This window comes from Hippichthys cyanospilos, chromosome 10, assembly GCF_059441005.1.
Source record: "Hippichthys cyanospilos isolate Australia breed blue-spotted pipefish chromosome 10, RoL_Hcya_1.0, whole genome shotgun sequence".
Classification (NCBI taxonomy): domain Eukaryota; kingdom Metazoa; phylum Chordata; class Actinopteri; order Syngnathiformes; family Syngnathidae; genus Hippichthys; species Hippichthys cyanospilos.
In genome coordinates, this window is record NC_142378.1 from 8,129,043 (window position 1) to 8,145,429 (window position 16,387).

General features: G+C 39.6%; 1 protein-coding gene across 1 annotated transcript in view; it reads right to left on the reverse strand.

The window, feature by feature from the left end:
• The window catches only part of insrb (insulin receptor b), a 67,935-nt gene that overhangs the window by 35,285 nt on the left and 16,263 nt on the right, over positions 1–16,387 (reverse strand). The window contains exon 2 of the mRNA XM_088426416.1: positions 8,907–9,455. Coding sequence (XP_088282542.1) covers positions 8,907–9,455 — 549 coding nt within the window. The remainder of the gene's footprint in view (positions 1–8,906; positions 9,456–16,387) is intronic.

The window sequence follows — 16,387 nt, forward strand, 5'->3', positions numbered from 1 at the left end:
CATAACAAAGGGGGTATTACTCTGTGTACTGCAAATGATATTTCTTCCTTGGACATAAAACATATTCTGTGTAGTATTGAGCTTTCTGATAAGTACTGCGTGAGTAAAACATGCTCAATGGTTCAAGCAAAAGAAGCATTTCTTGGACATAACTTTCAAAGAAGTGAGTTCGGTCTGGCGAGAGAAGTGTGGAAAAAAACTTCGGCTTGGATGGAACTTCAAGGAGGGAGAGGTCACATGAGGATTCAATTGAAGAAAATCAAATTTAGAAATGTTGTCGATTTCCACCGCTGACTTTTGAGCGCGCTGAATGGCGATGTGTTTGGAAGATTTTAGTCTGAGCAGTCGTGGCTGTTATGGCGTTAGATTACCACAATTACGTGCACGTAATAGGAAATTTTGAGCATAATAGCATGTTTTGTGCGCGCAAAAATGTGCTTTGTGTTGGCCTAAAGAGGAAAGATAAAAAAATGTTACTGAATTTTTTTTTCCCCTCAGTGCAATAACAATTTATTTTCTGATTGTTTTCCAGGTCCTCTTCATAAACATTTAACAAAAACAAGTAACAACAATCTAATATTATAATATTTAATATGTTAATTCTAAAACATCTATAAAATAAAGAAAACTCACTCAACACTATGATTTGTAGTCATTTCCGCTTTCAATAAAACACAAAATAAAAAAAAAACAACAACTGTGACATAAACATTCATTGAAAAACACCAGATGACGTTTGGAACGCGGCTTTTTACGCTTGACACTGACTGACGTTCCTAATGCTGTTCGTTAATGCACATTTTTATTCCTAACCCAAATGTTAGGTTTTAGAATTTATCATTATTATTAATTAATTCAGTATTTGCTGATGTAGCCTCGAGTAGCTTGAAATTTGTTTTCTTTTATTTAAAAGGGCATAATTGCATACATAAAAGAAGACGAAAGCGAGAAAAACTGAAGATATAAATCTAAACACAAAATATCCTGAGTTCAGGCAAATAACACATTTTGCGCACACAAAAACCCTTTCAGTGTTCAAAATTTATGATTAAGGACGGAATTATGGCACAAAACAAATGCCACGGGCTGTCCGTTCTAAACAGAATCATTGTGTGAAAACCATTAGGGTATAAATTTTTGGGAACCATTCTCACTTTGTAATATGATTTGTTAGTTGAACAAAGAACAAGGTCCTCACTTTAAGTAGCGGCTCAACCTGTGGGAAACAAAGCTTTCCCATGAAGATGATGTAACAGATTTCTTGAGAATTTTAGAAGTCCAAATATCCCACCAACACCCTTCACTGTCAGACCACCTTAAAGCCACTCGTGAAATGCTAGGAATTTGATGAAGCATAAGCCTCACATTCTCTAACTACAGAACATAGCAGTAGCCTTGGTTACAGACATTGCAAAGACGGTGATCACGTACAGTAGATATGAACTGAGCAAAGTAACCAATTATGACTGAAAACAATTTTAAAAGACACTTTCATTGTTCTTTTTATTATTATTATTAACTATTTGAAAAGAAATAAAAGCATAAAATGTACAGACAACACTATTGATACTGTAGTATCGATAAGTTAAATGGTGCAACGATTAAAGGATCATTTTAAAACTAATCATATATTCAATTGTTTGATCATTACTTTTGATAATCAATTTGAGATCTTGTTTCGTTAAAATTTGTCCAAACCCAAGAAAAAATTAGATACAGTTGCTTTGTAAGATGAATGATACACTACAAAGTATACGTAGGGAAAAACAGCCTAAACAATCATTTTAATAATTCAATAATTTGTTCATTATTTTGTCTTTCCCTTTATTCAAAATTGGGCATTTTCTCAAAAAAGTCGGGGAAAATGCACTAACATTTTGATTTTTATGCTTCGGTTTCACCCCTCGCATGTTCCTTCCCAATACTTGTGTCAGTATAAAGGCAAATGTTTGTAAACGTTTCACTTACGTTCAAAAGTCATTTTTGGTCTGTTCATAAAGAAATCAGATAATATAAACAAGAGGCAGAAATTCTGAGGTTTTGTATAGTTTAAGATGTCTTAAACACGTAACGGATGAGCAAAAACAATTATCCTTAGGGTTGTTGATCAACTGTCCATTAGTTGTTACACCTCTAATTCAAACACAAACTATAAATACAAACTGAAAACACTCACAAAGAACATGGAGCATTAGTCAACTAATCTGTCAAATAAAATTTGTTGTTCTTTGATGATTGTATTGATGTGGTCTTGTCCAGTCTATGACATACGCTTTGTAGTGTCCTGGTCGAAAATCAAGCTATTTACATAGCGGAAGCAGCTATGTAAACTAAGCCTATATGCAATACCTGAGTATACAAAAGGCAGCTAGAGGAGTAGCATTCCAAACTTAACTTTAGTGATTTGATATGAGCTGTTTTTCTTGTTGGATTGGTTGTCAAGTCCTCAGGAGCAGTCAAATGAACACAACAACAGAATATTTCTGCTTCAATTTGGCGTAATAGATTTGGGGACCAGTTAATACCCACGGAGATGCCGCAAATGGGTCTCCCTCACCTATTATGAAGAAAAATAATATTAAACCAAGAACCTCCTTGATTAGTTAAGGCATCATCTATGAAGACTGCCTAATGAACTTGGAGACTTTCAAATATTTCAGGTCAAAATCAATTTTAATTGTTGATTAGTTCAGCCACACTTCTGTAAACTCGGAGAGGGAATAATCTTAGGCAGTACAACGGGCTAATGAGAGATCTGTCAATTGCATAATAGTTTGTTCATCGTGTCGTAAAGCAATTGAGGCAAAATGAGTTTGTTGTTGGCAACAAACTGCTGATACAGTTCCAACTAGTTTACAGTCTGCAATAGAACAGCAGGAAGTCAGCGGCGGCGTTTTGACCTCTGCTACTCTCTTGAGCAGAATGATTCTACTCAGTAATACATTCACATGATAACGGGAGTTCAGAACATTCATAAAGCTATCTGTTTTTTTACACCACAAATTCTCACCTGAACTGCTCACAAGCACCTAGAGGTGTAAAGATGAATTGTTGAACATTATAATCCAAACCAGCAACCAAATCTTATTTTTGCATTGTTATTATTTGAAAACAATACCCTATTTATTAATAAATGGATGGTTATTAATATACGTTGTTTAAGTCCGATTCGCTGAAGAAGAACAAAACAACTGGCATCATTTATTGAAACAATTATTAGCTGCAGCCCTACAAACATCTATTCACACATTTACCTGTCAACAGTAGAATAAAACGCATTTAAGCAATGGGAGGACACGCAAACTTGACACAGAAAGGCCAGAGGTCGGATTCAAAACTCCAATCTAAGAACCGTGCAGCAAATGCGCAAACCTCACATCAACTGTGTTTCCTTCAAAATTATCTGAACGAGAAGATTCCATCCAGTTAAAAATATGATGACTGTTCGGGTCACTGATGCACGTTTTTGTGTGCATGTTGATGTCGAAGCCGGAAGTCGGCGGTCATCTGATCCCAGCAAACACCTGAATACAATCCGCTCCTCTTTAGCAGAGGGAGGCTCGTGTTATATTCCCCTCTCACACACAAAAACAATCTTTCCCCTGGTCTCAGTTACCTTAACTCAAACGTCCGCAAGGCGAAAAGCCGGATATTCCTACAAATTGAAGGTTAGCATTTGGGTTAAGCTGGCAAAGCAATATCCCTAGTAAATGTTTGCACCGGCGTGGGATTTTTGTGAATGGGGTCCCGCAAACTAGTTGTCTTTCCTTTCACATTCTTTCATATGTAAGTAATATCGCAGCAGCTCTCTCTCTGCCCATCAGCCTTCCCCCAGGGCCGAGTTGTACAGCTCAGCAGTAGGATGTGCTCCGGACAAAGGCAGGAAGTAATGAGGAAGTCCTTTCAGACAGCCCACGCCGTAGCAAGCGCTTGGCTGCCGACAAGCTTTTCCTGAACCGCTCAGACATTTACACAGATGAATAGAGAAGCGTGTGAACATAAATAAAGCATCATCTAAGCACACGTGAACATAGGAAATCAAACTACTGCGCTCATGAGGGAGCAATATTTAGCGTCCGTCTCATTTTGCAGATATGGGAAACGAGCGTTGTTTCAATATGAAACGACAGACGAGGGAAGGCGCCGCTCCCTCTTGCGCCGACACATTGTATCCTCAGACGCTCTCATCCTCTCAACACGATAGGCTACTTAGATCGCCGCTAGCAGCCAATCCCCTGTCAGAATAGTGGGCAGCGGCGTCAGCCAGAGTGCTCTACTTTAGCTTGTGTGTACGTTTGTGTTCCACTTGGCTCGCTGTGCCAGCGTGTAGTGTCTCTATGCACACATACACTTGCATAGATTTGTGTGCACAGAGCAGGATGTGGGAGTGCCAGTCCATTGATGAGCTGGAGGAGAGAGTTTTCCAGATCCCCTAAGGGTGAGGGTAGGCGGGCTGCAATTCAGACACCAACGAGGATGTGTATACATATCGGCTTATCAAAGTTGAATTAGGACGGCCAGAGAGCTAACAAGCTGCTAGAGGAAAGGTAGTTAGATGTTCTCTCTCTGTCACTTATTCCCTGTGAGATATTCATAGTACTTCAAAGACCTGCGAACGAGAGTGTGTTGGCATAAGTAAGGCAAGTCTCCAAAGACGATGAAATGATCACAATGAATTGCATTAAAGACAAACTTGCCAATGTCCATCGTAATAATTAGACAGCTGAAGATGGGCACTGATGTAAGTAGCTCTCTTTGTGTGCCAGTATGCCAACATTTTTTTTTTTAATGAAAGGACATTAATGGCTTTGAAAGTCCGAAGTGAGTTTGATAGTCAAGTCAAATCTAACCATCAATCCATCATTAAAGTAATTGATTTAAGGCCATTTTTTATCTTAAAATTGTCAAGAATTTTCCAAATTTACCAAGGTAAATACCGTATTCTCTGGTTTCTGTGGTCTTTTATGAAAGACAGATAATTTTTCATTTTAATCAAAATTTGTTAGACATCAACTTTTGCTATTAACAGCATTTTCCTTATTTTCTGACATGTTACAGACCAAACCAATAACCGAATACAATTTCTGGACGCAAATGTGCTAGTTTATGTAATAACCAACCCACACCAACTTTCAATATGACTTGGCAGCTTGGCTGGCCAAAGAGCCAACACTGTCAAGCAAAGCCCACCATAAAACAAGAACACATTAAATGTTGGATAAAAAAAAAGCTGTTGCGCCTCCAATAAAAGCACTAGTTGAAAGCCATCTTTTGAATAGTCCATGGAGGCGTCGGAAAATTTGCTAAATATAGCAACCGAGTCGCTAATTTGGCATCGCTAAGTAGTCCTCATTTTGTTATTGCCAGAATGTGGTTAGCTAAAAGTAAATGCGCTGTTACTCTTTTTCATCAATAGGGTTGGAGAAGGTTACTTCCTGTTTTATCCCATTGCTGTTGGATCGATATAAACAGCTTGTTGCACACTTTGACTTGGCTTGTATGTGAAAGGTGCCACATGCTCTCTGCCAACAAAAGACTCTATGGTGGGGACTGTTTGAAATCTGAAACAAATTATTATCAATACAATTGATGTCAGCAGCTTGGTGGCGCAGTAGGAGCCTAACAGTTCAGACACCAGAGTTCAAATCCACCTCGCTCCGGCCTTCCTGTGTAGAGTTTGATAGAGCTTCGTGAGCCCGCGTGGGTTCTCTTCAGGCACTCCGGTTTCCTCCCACATTCCAAAAAAATGCATGGCAGGTATTGCTCATGCTAGATTGTCCTTAGGTGTGATTGGGTGAGAGAATGGTTGTTTGTCTCTGCGTGCCCTGCAACTGGCTGGAAACCAGTGCAGGGAATCCCTTGCCTACTGTCCGAAGCCAGCTGGGATAGGCACCAGCAAGCCTGCGACCCTTGTGAGGATAAGCAGCTCTAGAAGATGGATCCCTGTACAATTGATCTCAGTGTCAAAACGGATTGCGGTTGCCCCCTCTTACTTGAAGAGCTGTCTGTAGTTAATCATATGGGTTAAGAAAGAACTTTTTTTGTGGTGACAACACTAGCTCGACGAGCAAAAGCTCCAGACAAAACTGTAAAATGAATTCCGACCAAGAAGCTTCAACGGCTTACACAGGGATGCAAAGTACTTCTTTAAATGAACAGTGTGTAAGACAAGGCACAGACTGCTTCTCGGCTGACACTTTCTATTAGCTTCATGTGAGTATCTGGAGAGCTTGTACAGGTCTGATTCAAGAGACCATAGTGTGACGATGTCACTTTGAAGAGGGCGACTGTGTGTGCGCGCGTCTGTGCGAGTGTGTGTGTGAGAGATGGAAAACAATCACAGCGGGCAACAAAGCACGTAGGCACAGGCAGAGTTCACTTTGACCTGAAACACATTCTCTCCTCCTGCTTGTGTGTGTGTGTGTGTGTTTGTTGGTGAGTTGTGCAAGCATGCAGAGTCTGTGAGGCTGAACATGTTGTGCCAGGCCTCGGTAACAGACAAAGTTAGATCCAAAGAGCAGTATGACTTGTGTTCCCGTACTGGCTTATCTGTGAGTATTAGTAAATCTGTGCATCGAATGGCAGTCCTTTGGGAGAACCCTGAAGGAGATTACCATGAAAGCCAATAAACTGGGGGAAGCATGGTGTTGTTTTTGTAACTAATGACTGCCTTCTATAGCTTAAAGGGAATCATGGAACCAAAAAAAAAGCTAATTGAAAGTTGCATAGATTCTGAAACCTGCAAAAGGCCAACTGCTACATACAAATAAATTAATGACAAAAATCTTTTAAGTAGAAAAACATTTTTAGATACCTAAGGCAACTCAAAAGTCTATAAAAACACAACGGCACAACCCCAGTTTCCACATGCACAAACTTTAATGTTGCATGTAATGTTCACCTGCCTTGCACCTGTGTGCATTAAAAAAAACATACATTCACTGACTCCACCAAGTGGTCCTCCGATGCCTTTGTACCAACACCTAACAATTGACGACGTGAAAAAATCATGAGACAATTGACAACACTTTAAACATGGAGGGTCAATGCAAAATGATCATGCTCATGTCAGTCCCTTGCATCATGTTCTCAAAATGGCTCCAGCTTTGACTACACTGGCGTCTATCACATGACACGCATCATACCTCCTGTCCCGGCCTATCCGAGGCAAAGGAGACATGAACGCACATGCACAGACATTGCCTGACGTACCATAAACACGCTTGTGCTTATCAGCCGACATTCCCGCTCCCCCTTTCCCCCTCCTCCAGCCCTTGAGTGGTCACGGCTATTTGTCTTTGAAACCGAGTCCTGTTGGACATGTAAACTGTCTACATGTTAACAATGCGAGAGGCCGAACGGACGCACGCACAAGGTCACTTCCTGTATTGCTTTCCTCAGCGGAACATTCTGGAAAGAGAGCGAGGAGCCAACGTAAATGCGGGCCGTGACAGTTGAAGTTCAAGTATAAACATGGCCGCGGTCGTTACGCTTTGAACACTAGCCTTTCGCTCAGACACAGAGGCGGACCAGAAAAAAAAAAACCCCAACACAAAGCTATAATCGCTCTGAAAAAATAATAAGCATTCTCTCCGAGCGTCTTACAATAGACGCCATTCTCTGTGTTTATGGTAGGAGAGGAAAGAGCGACTGGCCAGCCGGACCCCTGGCAGGCCGACAGGCAGCGGCGCAGTGCAAAGCCGCAGTTCTTTTTTTGAGTGAGGGCAGAAAAGAAAATACCAACAAACATGTGTACTATACTGTTTATGCCTGTCCATGCACCCTCTCCTTCCCGTTGTACTCTTCTCCTATAATGCCTACCTTGGACGGCGCAGTTCCCTGACTCAACAATAACGCCTGAGTCATTTAGGACTTCCAAGAAAATCGCCAGCCTATAATTATGAATCACTTCCTCTGACACACATGCTCCAGTCAAAGAATGCCAATCGAAGGGCATTGCTTGTGCATGTTTCTTCGGCTGCGGATTTGAGGAATAACCCCCCCACCAAATGAAGCTGAAATCAAACAAATCAAATGCTTCGGTTGCTCTGAGTAGAGCCGGAGACGTTTGTGTCCAAAGGGATTCCTTTAAGGAACCAATAACACAAATGAGAACAGTATAATTATGATACTATAATCATGATTAATTAAGTATATTTTTATAATTAATCCTTTTCTACTTTTCCAAACTAGTTAGAATGATCGCAAGGATGCCAACAGGCAGTTGATCATCAAGCAGGCACTTAACATTTGGAAGTTCTGATTCACATCCTTTGTAATAATGTTGTATTTAGTATATGGTGTATTGTAACATGATTTGGCCTGAGGGGAAAAAAAAGAAAAAAGAAGGCTTTCTAAAAAGGTTTGGGACCCGACTCAATACCCTACCCTCGGCCTAAACTAGCGCTCCAACAAATAAGCGATTGATCAAATATTAATTCATTAACAAGTTAATAAGAATTCATGTTAATTCAATTTTGCTTTATAGTTAAAAAAAACTTCCTCTCACTCGTAAATGTTATCTTTGTTCTATAGTCCTCCATGTAGTCCTTACAGTATTATCCTTATGTTCACTCAAAATTTTTTTAAACATTCATTTAGTTTGAAAAAAAAAAATAAAAAAATTTTGCCCTTTTTTCTGACATTATGGACCAAACTAGCTAGCAAATAACAAGTTTACTTATGTTGTTGTCCTGTCAATTAGAAATAATGCCTGGAAATGAATACTTGTTTTTTTATCCAATTTGTCAATTAATCTACAATAATCGAAATATTAACCGATTATTAAAATAATCTCGTTGCAAACCTAATAGTCTCATATTGAAGCACTGAGAGCAGTTTATCAATGTATAAACTCAATCCCATTGGAGAATATTGTGAATCTATGGTGTTTGAAATGTACTTACTTCTCTGGCAGTGGTTCTGGGACCAGCATCTTCCACTGAAATGTCCGTTGATGGTGTTCTGTGGGCAGATGGTCTGACCTTGGGCCGTGCCGGGACACACATCTCCGCACTCCCTGTCGTTCTTGTTCTCCACGATGTAATTGTCTTCCACCGAGTCCAGGATCTTGGACCAATCCAGAGTGGCCAGGTAGCAGAGGTCCGGGTTCTTCTCGATCCTCACGGCCCCCCTGGTGATGTTCATCAGGCTGTGAAGGCCCACCTCCTTCAATTGTAACATCTCGTAGATCACGAGGGCATAGTTGAAGAAGAGGTTGTTGCCGCGGATCACGGTCAGGTTTGGGAAGAGATCGGTGAGGGAATCAAGGCCGTAGACCCGGAAGAGCAGCATATAGTCGGTCACCACCTGCAGCTTGGGGTAGCTGAGGCCCCGAAAGTCCTCGGTTTTGGTCTTGAACATCAGCAGGATCTTCAGGTGGCCCTCGATGATGGTGCAGTTCTCAAGTGACTGGAGGTTGGTTACGTTGTTGCGGATGTCTTTGCTCTGACAAACTGCAGGAACAGAGGTGACAAGAGTGAGCATTTTCATATTCGTTTGCTTTATCTAAGAACTGGTTTAACATTTATTTATGCCATGTGGCCTTTTATTTTGAGACCAAAGGGAACTCTTAAGTTGGCCCTTTCATCTCGCCAAAGAGCAAATGTGCGCAAGTCAACTATTATAATTCACTAGCAAATGTACTGTTGTAGAAAAACTTTGATATTATGGAACGTGAATATGAAAAAAAAAATTCCTTGATCAAACATGAGGAACATTTTCCGTGTTGACTTCAAAAACTAATTGCCAAGACACGCTGTACTTTGAAAATATGTTAATGGGATGGGAGTAGTTGCATTGTTTTTATGTCAGTGAGAATAATAGCGCTGCCTGAGAGAGTTGAGCCATCAGCAAGGCCGCAACTCAACTTTATATTGCGAATGTCATTAATGTTGCTCTTCATTAGACCGCAAACGAGTTGGGACTGAATAAACAGTCCTTTTAATGGTTTTAGCCAAGTAGTGCACGATATGATACAGAACAACCATAACTTGACAACTTAAGACATTGAACAGCACACATGTAATTTGGTTCACTTCAGTTTAAAAAGAAAAATAATTCCACCTCATTTCCTAGTTTATCTAAACAAACAAATGTGAAAATCCACTGAACATTCTTCTACCTCCAAACTAAGCCATGAATCTTTAAGTGAAATTGATTCAAGTATTGCAAGTATAGCAAATGAGGCATTTCCACTCGCTACTATCTCTCATCGTGTGAGTGTTTTTTGGCGCAGATTTTCTCCGGAGAGGAAATCGCTGTATGACACGACTCGGATCTGAATGACACGGACGTGTGAGGGTTAACAGAAGCGTAGCCTGGAAGATAATTGCTTATGCACGCTTATTCATACTTTCTTTCAGCTGTAGTGTACTCGCACCGACACACAAACCCACATTTGTTTCAGCGGACGCATGAACACACCGGCAGTCGCATTAAAGGAGCAGCAAATCCATTAGCAGGCAGGAACTTTGCAAGATGTACTTAAGTGAGCTGTGTGAAGGTATTTCTTCACACTATTTTATATTGGAAAGAAAAATGAAAGAAAATGATTGCAGAATTCCACTGAATGGGCCACTGATCAAATTGAAGAAAAAAAAAAAATCATAATAAAACTAACTAAATGTGGCAAGTGGGTGTCATATTTGTGGAATTTTCAAAAAAAAAAAAAGTGGACTTTAAATGCTTCTAAAATACTTAACAAATAAAGACACAAAAGCCCGTTTGCTTTTGTTTATCAACTTTTTTGCAGCCTATATTGCTTTTCTCACATTTTTCCATCAGCGCGAGTTCAGTCTAGGTTTTAGGGCAAGGGTCGGCATATGAAACATGAAGAATTTTGGCCTTCCTCCAAAAAATTGGTGGTTATTTTGAACTGAAACCTTTCAGCCAATCAGAGGAAGTCCCTGGTAAAAGAGTGAGGAGAACTTTGAGAAATAATTGTCATTTCAGTTTACTGTATTTTTTTTTTTTTTAAACCAGATTTTCTAAAGTCAAAACTACATAACATTCTTCAGAACGGCCATTTTGTGCCCATACAAAAGTTTCAATTTCCCCATAACACTTCATTAAATCTTCACATTTATTTTTGCATAGTACTATGGCTGAAAATAAACTGCAAAAGAACAGAAATTTACCTCTTAAAAATCATGTTTTGTTGATGATAAAAAGGTTACTTCACCTATAGCCACTAAGTATTTTTTCCTGACAAGAAAATTACCACTGACCACTTTAAAACAAAATTGTAAGAATCTGTGTCGCTATGCAGGTTGTGATGCAGAGAATTTCATCTTCTCAAAAAAAAAAAGTGCTTTGTTTGGTGTTATCCTTATAGGAACACCCACTGAGCCAATATACATTTTGAAAACCCATTTCAAATGAATACAAAAAATATTCTGAAAACAACTGATCTGTAATTTTACCGAGCTGATTAAGTAAATTGAATATTATCCGAAAGAAAAACGAACATACAAACAAAATTCAAAAACAACAGCTTGCATCTTCAACCACCTGGTCTACCCAATTGAAACCATCACATAAAAAAAAAAACAAAAAAACATCAAAACTAACTGCTTGAGACACCGTTATTGCGGCTCACATTATTTGTCATGAGGAAGCTACAAATTAACTTCCCAATCTGTTAATGGTTAGCGAAACAAACATGTCAACAGTCCGAGCACAAACTTTGACCAGCAGCATATAAATGGAACGATTTAAGAGACTTCTAAATGGATTGCAGCCAGTAAAGCCTGTAATCACTAGACTGTCAAATAAAACCGGGTTGGTTACTACAACAGCATGCTGGCATTAGTAGTGAGTCATTTCAGACTAGCATTTTGTCTGACGGCTCAAAGTTTACGTTCAAAGGTCGGAGCACCTTCGGGTAGCTGGTAGATGGAAGCAGCGATGGTACAAGTGACCTCTAATGTCACCTTGGGGAGGAAAAATGTCAGAAATGGGTAATATGTGCAAAAAGCGCTGTGACTGCTGCCAAAAAGCGCTGTTCCCTGGTCAGAAATCATCCAGTCATGTTTTCACAGAAAAACATAACTATTTATTACTCAAAATACTGCAATATTTCACATAAAAGTCAAATGATTTAAAGTAATGCGTGAGTCACGTCACCCCTGCGTCTGCTGCCTATCGCTTCCTTTTCCTCCAAGGAGAACACAACCCAAAAATGTTGATTGCAATTAAAAAGTAAAAGCCACCCGTTTTCAAACCATACCAGGCGGTTACCATTTTGCCAAAATGTTGACTGAAAAATGACCTCACATAGGTACCCGTGCCTCTACTTGAATACAGCTAAAAGGATTATAATCAAATGAATATTTTTGATAACCAATTGTTTTGAGACCAAACTTAAACTGTCCAATTGTCACCAATAAATGTATTTTATATATATCTATATATATTTTTTGTTTTGTTTTGTTTTCTGCATCAGTCTATGTAGATGATGTATTTATGTAAATTTATAACTGAATTCTAATTCATTTATCTACTGTTCTGAACAAATTCAAGTTTATTCCCTTAATTCATTGATAACATAATTGACATTTTAATCAAATATTTAAAAACGTGTTAGTTGCAGCTCTAGTGCAGTGTGAGTTCTTGCCAGCCTCGCCATCAGATATTTATAGTTCCAAACAACACTCGTGAGACGAAGCCACACCCCCTCTGTCAGATGCTTACTGTAACAGGAACCAAAAGAAGCACAAAAACAAACTCCGTGCAGCAGTTGGTGTTTTTCCCAGCGATAACGGCAACATTACACCTCATGCACCTCCTGCCTTATCACCTGGACCCATCACACAAGCCTTTGGGCCAAGCGCTCGCCATCAGCCTGCAGCAGTTAATTGGATATCTGTTGTGCAATACACCAACAAATAGTATTGCACAACATCTGCAGGGCACACCTTCTGCCCACTGCGTTTTTTCAAGACACACCAAGAGGACATATGCGCTCTTTCCCACCTAAATGTATTCACATCTCAACGCAGGTATAAAATATACGGAAGATCTTGTTGGGGATCACAAAGAAGATATTTGGGGCATGGTACAGCAGGGGAGCGCCACAAAATGGAGTCACATGTTTTGAATACTCAAAGAAAGCGATAATGTACGGCAACATTTGTTTTCTTCTTTGGATTACTTCTGGTAGTATCTTTCTACGCATAAGATGTTTTCCATGACACCTTCTTTTTGCCGATTGCGACCGCCATATGCGGTTCATTTTGAGACTAGAAACATAAACCACAAAACTAAAAAAAAAATATCTGTGGTGATGAACTGCCTCGTGGAGGTGACCTATCAAGTGGTGTAACAATTACCGTATTTTCTGCACTGTAAGGCGCACCCAAAAGCCTATTAAAAAAAACAAAAAAAGCTGATGGTGCGCCTTATAATCAGGTGCGCCTTATATATGGATCAATATTGAGATTGGGATTCGTAGATGGGAATGAACCGATAAAGTAAGCTTTACCTGTTTCTTTTGTGTGTTTACAGTTGAACAAGGTTGGTCATATTGACATTGCGTTATTATGCTATAGAGAGTTTAGAATTATTTGAGTTATTATTGTTATTACTTTGAGTATTCCTATATTGTGATTGAAAAAGTTTTAAATATGTCATTAATTGAGGTTGCGTTTTATAATCCGGTGCACCTTATATATGGAAAAAGTTTTAAAATATGTCATTAATTGAGGGTACGCCTTATAATCCTTATAGTGCGGAAAATACGGTATTTGAATGACAATGGATTGTTTTTTTTATACATATTTTCACTTTATAACTTCCCCAAATACTCAGAATTTCAGCAACCACCAAATTTTTTTCTCCTATAAAATGAGTGTGAGTCATCTAAAACACTAATTGAAATGGAAAACGACTTGTTGCTTTCGAGTGGGGGAGACACTCGCACACTTGTGGCCTCAATAACAACATTTGCGCTCCTTTCATCCTTAGTTTAGGAAGAGGGGCAATGAGTGTGAATAGAGAGACATTGAGTGGCGGGGAAGAAGGGTGGCAGGCGAAAAAAAGAGAAAAGGAGGTGAACAGGGGAGGGGGGCTGGAGAGCTGGAGAAGTGATAGGAGTCAGCGGGGTGAAAGTGTAACTTGAGCCTGGGCAGGAACGCGGAATGACGTAAGGGACCTACAGGACGGTTGGTGATCACATGCATGAATGGAAGGCCGCTGTGGATCACAGTTACATGACCGCCAGCAGTCCCACGGTGGAAGAGGACCGAATACTGGGACAGAATTGGCAAAAATGAATGTACATCTAAATAGTAAAACTACCATAGGCACTTATTACACAGAATTTAAACGCTGCTATTTCTATATTTGATGATGGGACAAAAATCTAGGCGTATAAGAAAAAGTGACCCAATTTAAAGTGGTACTCTAGCAAATACTAGCGTGAAACTCTGCTGTGATTCTCAAATGAACTTTCATAACCTTGCTACGTGCAGGTGGAGCTGCACGCAGTGGTGGGTGGGCGTTTGGGTTGTTGGACAGTGACCGTGACCCCTCTATCGCCCACCCTCCCACTGAGGGCTCTCTCGCTGGCCACACAAGAGCTCTTAATTACAATAACAATCCAATCAGCCTCTAATGAGCCTTGGGAAAGGGTTGGGGAAAATTCAACGGGGCTTGTTCTGCCATAGAAAAGGGAATAACAGAGCAGAGACTGGAACATACTGTACCACACTGCAGACCTCCAGAAGAGAAATGTGAACTAACTAACCACCAACACTGTCTCTCTCTGACAATTTTGGAGGAAGAAAGACAGGACGATAAGAAGTGAGGCGAAGATGGGGAAACATTAAGTTAAATGCTTGCAAGAAATTGAGCAGGAAACTCAAACAATTACAGAGTCATTCCACCAGATTTGTGGTTCACAGTTAAAAATTCAAGGTTTTTTTTTGGTATAGTTTTTTTTTTTTGATGGGAAAATCAGTATCGGAACCTACAAAAAAATGCCACAAATTCCCACCAATCTGTCTGAATATGAAAAATTTGTTTTATCATGTATTTAAAATACAATTGTTGTCAAGGAAATATAAAGGGATACATCTTGATACATCAATGACACACAATATGAGCGTAAGAAAAGAAGTTTAAGGCATTTAGCCTGGGTTGTTAATGGAAGATATGGATTTGCCACATGTGTAGGTACATGGATTATGTACATCCTTGAATAATATATTATTCATGAAACTTGCTTTGATGAAAGTGGAATGAATATTCCGAGTGTGCAGTGCCAATCCAAACTAGGGCTGCAACCAATGATGTGTAACATTTAAAAAAAAAAAAAACCAAATGAAAAACATTTTATTCTCTTTTCCTTTATTCAAAAACTGGAGGTTTTAGCAAATCGGCGATGTAGAGAATAAAAAACATTTTTGGGGGCACATAACATGTTTGAAAAACAATTAAAAATAGTTTAGCCTATTTTCCAAGTAAAAGTGGTTGTTTCTAAATTGTTATTTGGATTTTACACAATGACTAAAATCATAAATACTGCCAGGAGGCTGAAATTCTGAATAAAATGATTATCTATTAATTTGATTTGGGGATGTCCAGAGCCTCGACAATGTGATTGGAAATCATGCTCGATCACATCGTTTTCAGCTGATGGGAATTGAGGAAAAACGATTTTTCACATTTTTTAAGTACAACAAAGAAACAAAATATTGCAAATATACTCAAACATTTCAAAAAGAAAAAAAACTTAAAACCCGCAATATCACAACAAAAAAATCAAACCTGCATTCGTATTTAGAGCCTAAGCATATACAGGTGTACGCAGCATCTTGCGCCTGTATGTTCTTTGGCTAAATTCGATGAGCTCCCGCAGTTGCGCCAAAGCAGGGTGTAGCCGCAATTTCAGAAAGATTCTTCTTTTATTTTTAAACTTGTGTGCCCTTCCGAGAATTTAATCTGCGCCAACCAACAGAAGCTGGCTGGCAGGGAGAAGGTAGATGTAGGCACTTTTAGACCGGAGTCCTCTGTGGCCCAAGCTCACCTCTTCTTCTCACTCAAGCAAAGGGCGGCCACATGTTAGCTTAGCGTGAAACCAGACCTGTGTAGCATGAAACCAGGTGGCTGTCTAACTCTGGACTGTGACAAGTTTCCTCTCCCTGACATCTTGGCCGCATGTTGCCTCACATGAGGTGATCTGCTGATTATAGATTTGCCCACAGCGCAGTTGCTGAACTAAGCCAGAGAGAAAGAATATGTGGCGGCGGTTCCAGGCTGCCCGAAAAATGCATTTGTTTGTTAATATAGCTGTGGAAAATTCTAAGGCGTTAAGCCAGCTCCCTATGCCAAAGCTGTGGCTTCCACAGTGAAAAGTGATACTAAGAAATTGCAAGAGAGGCATTTT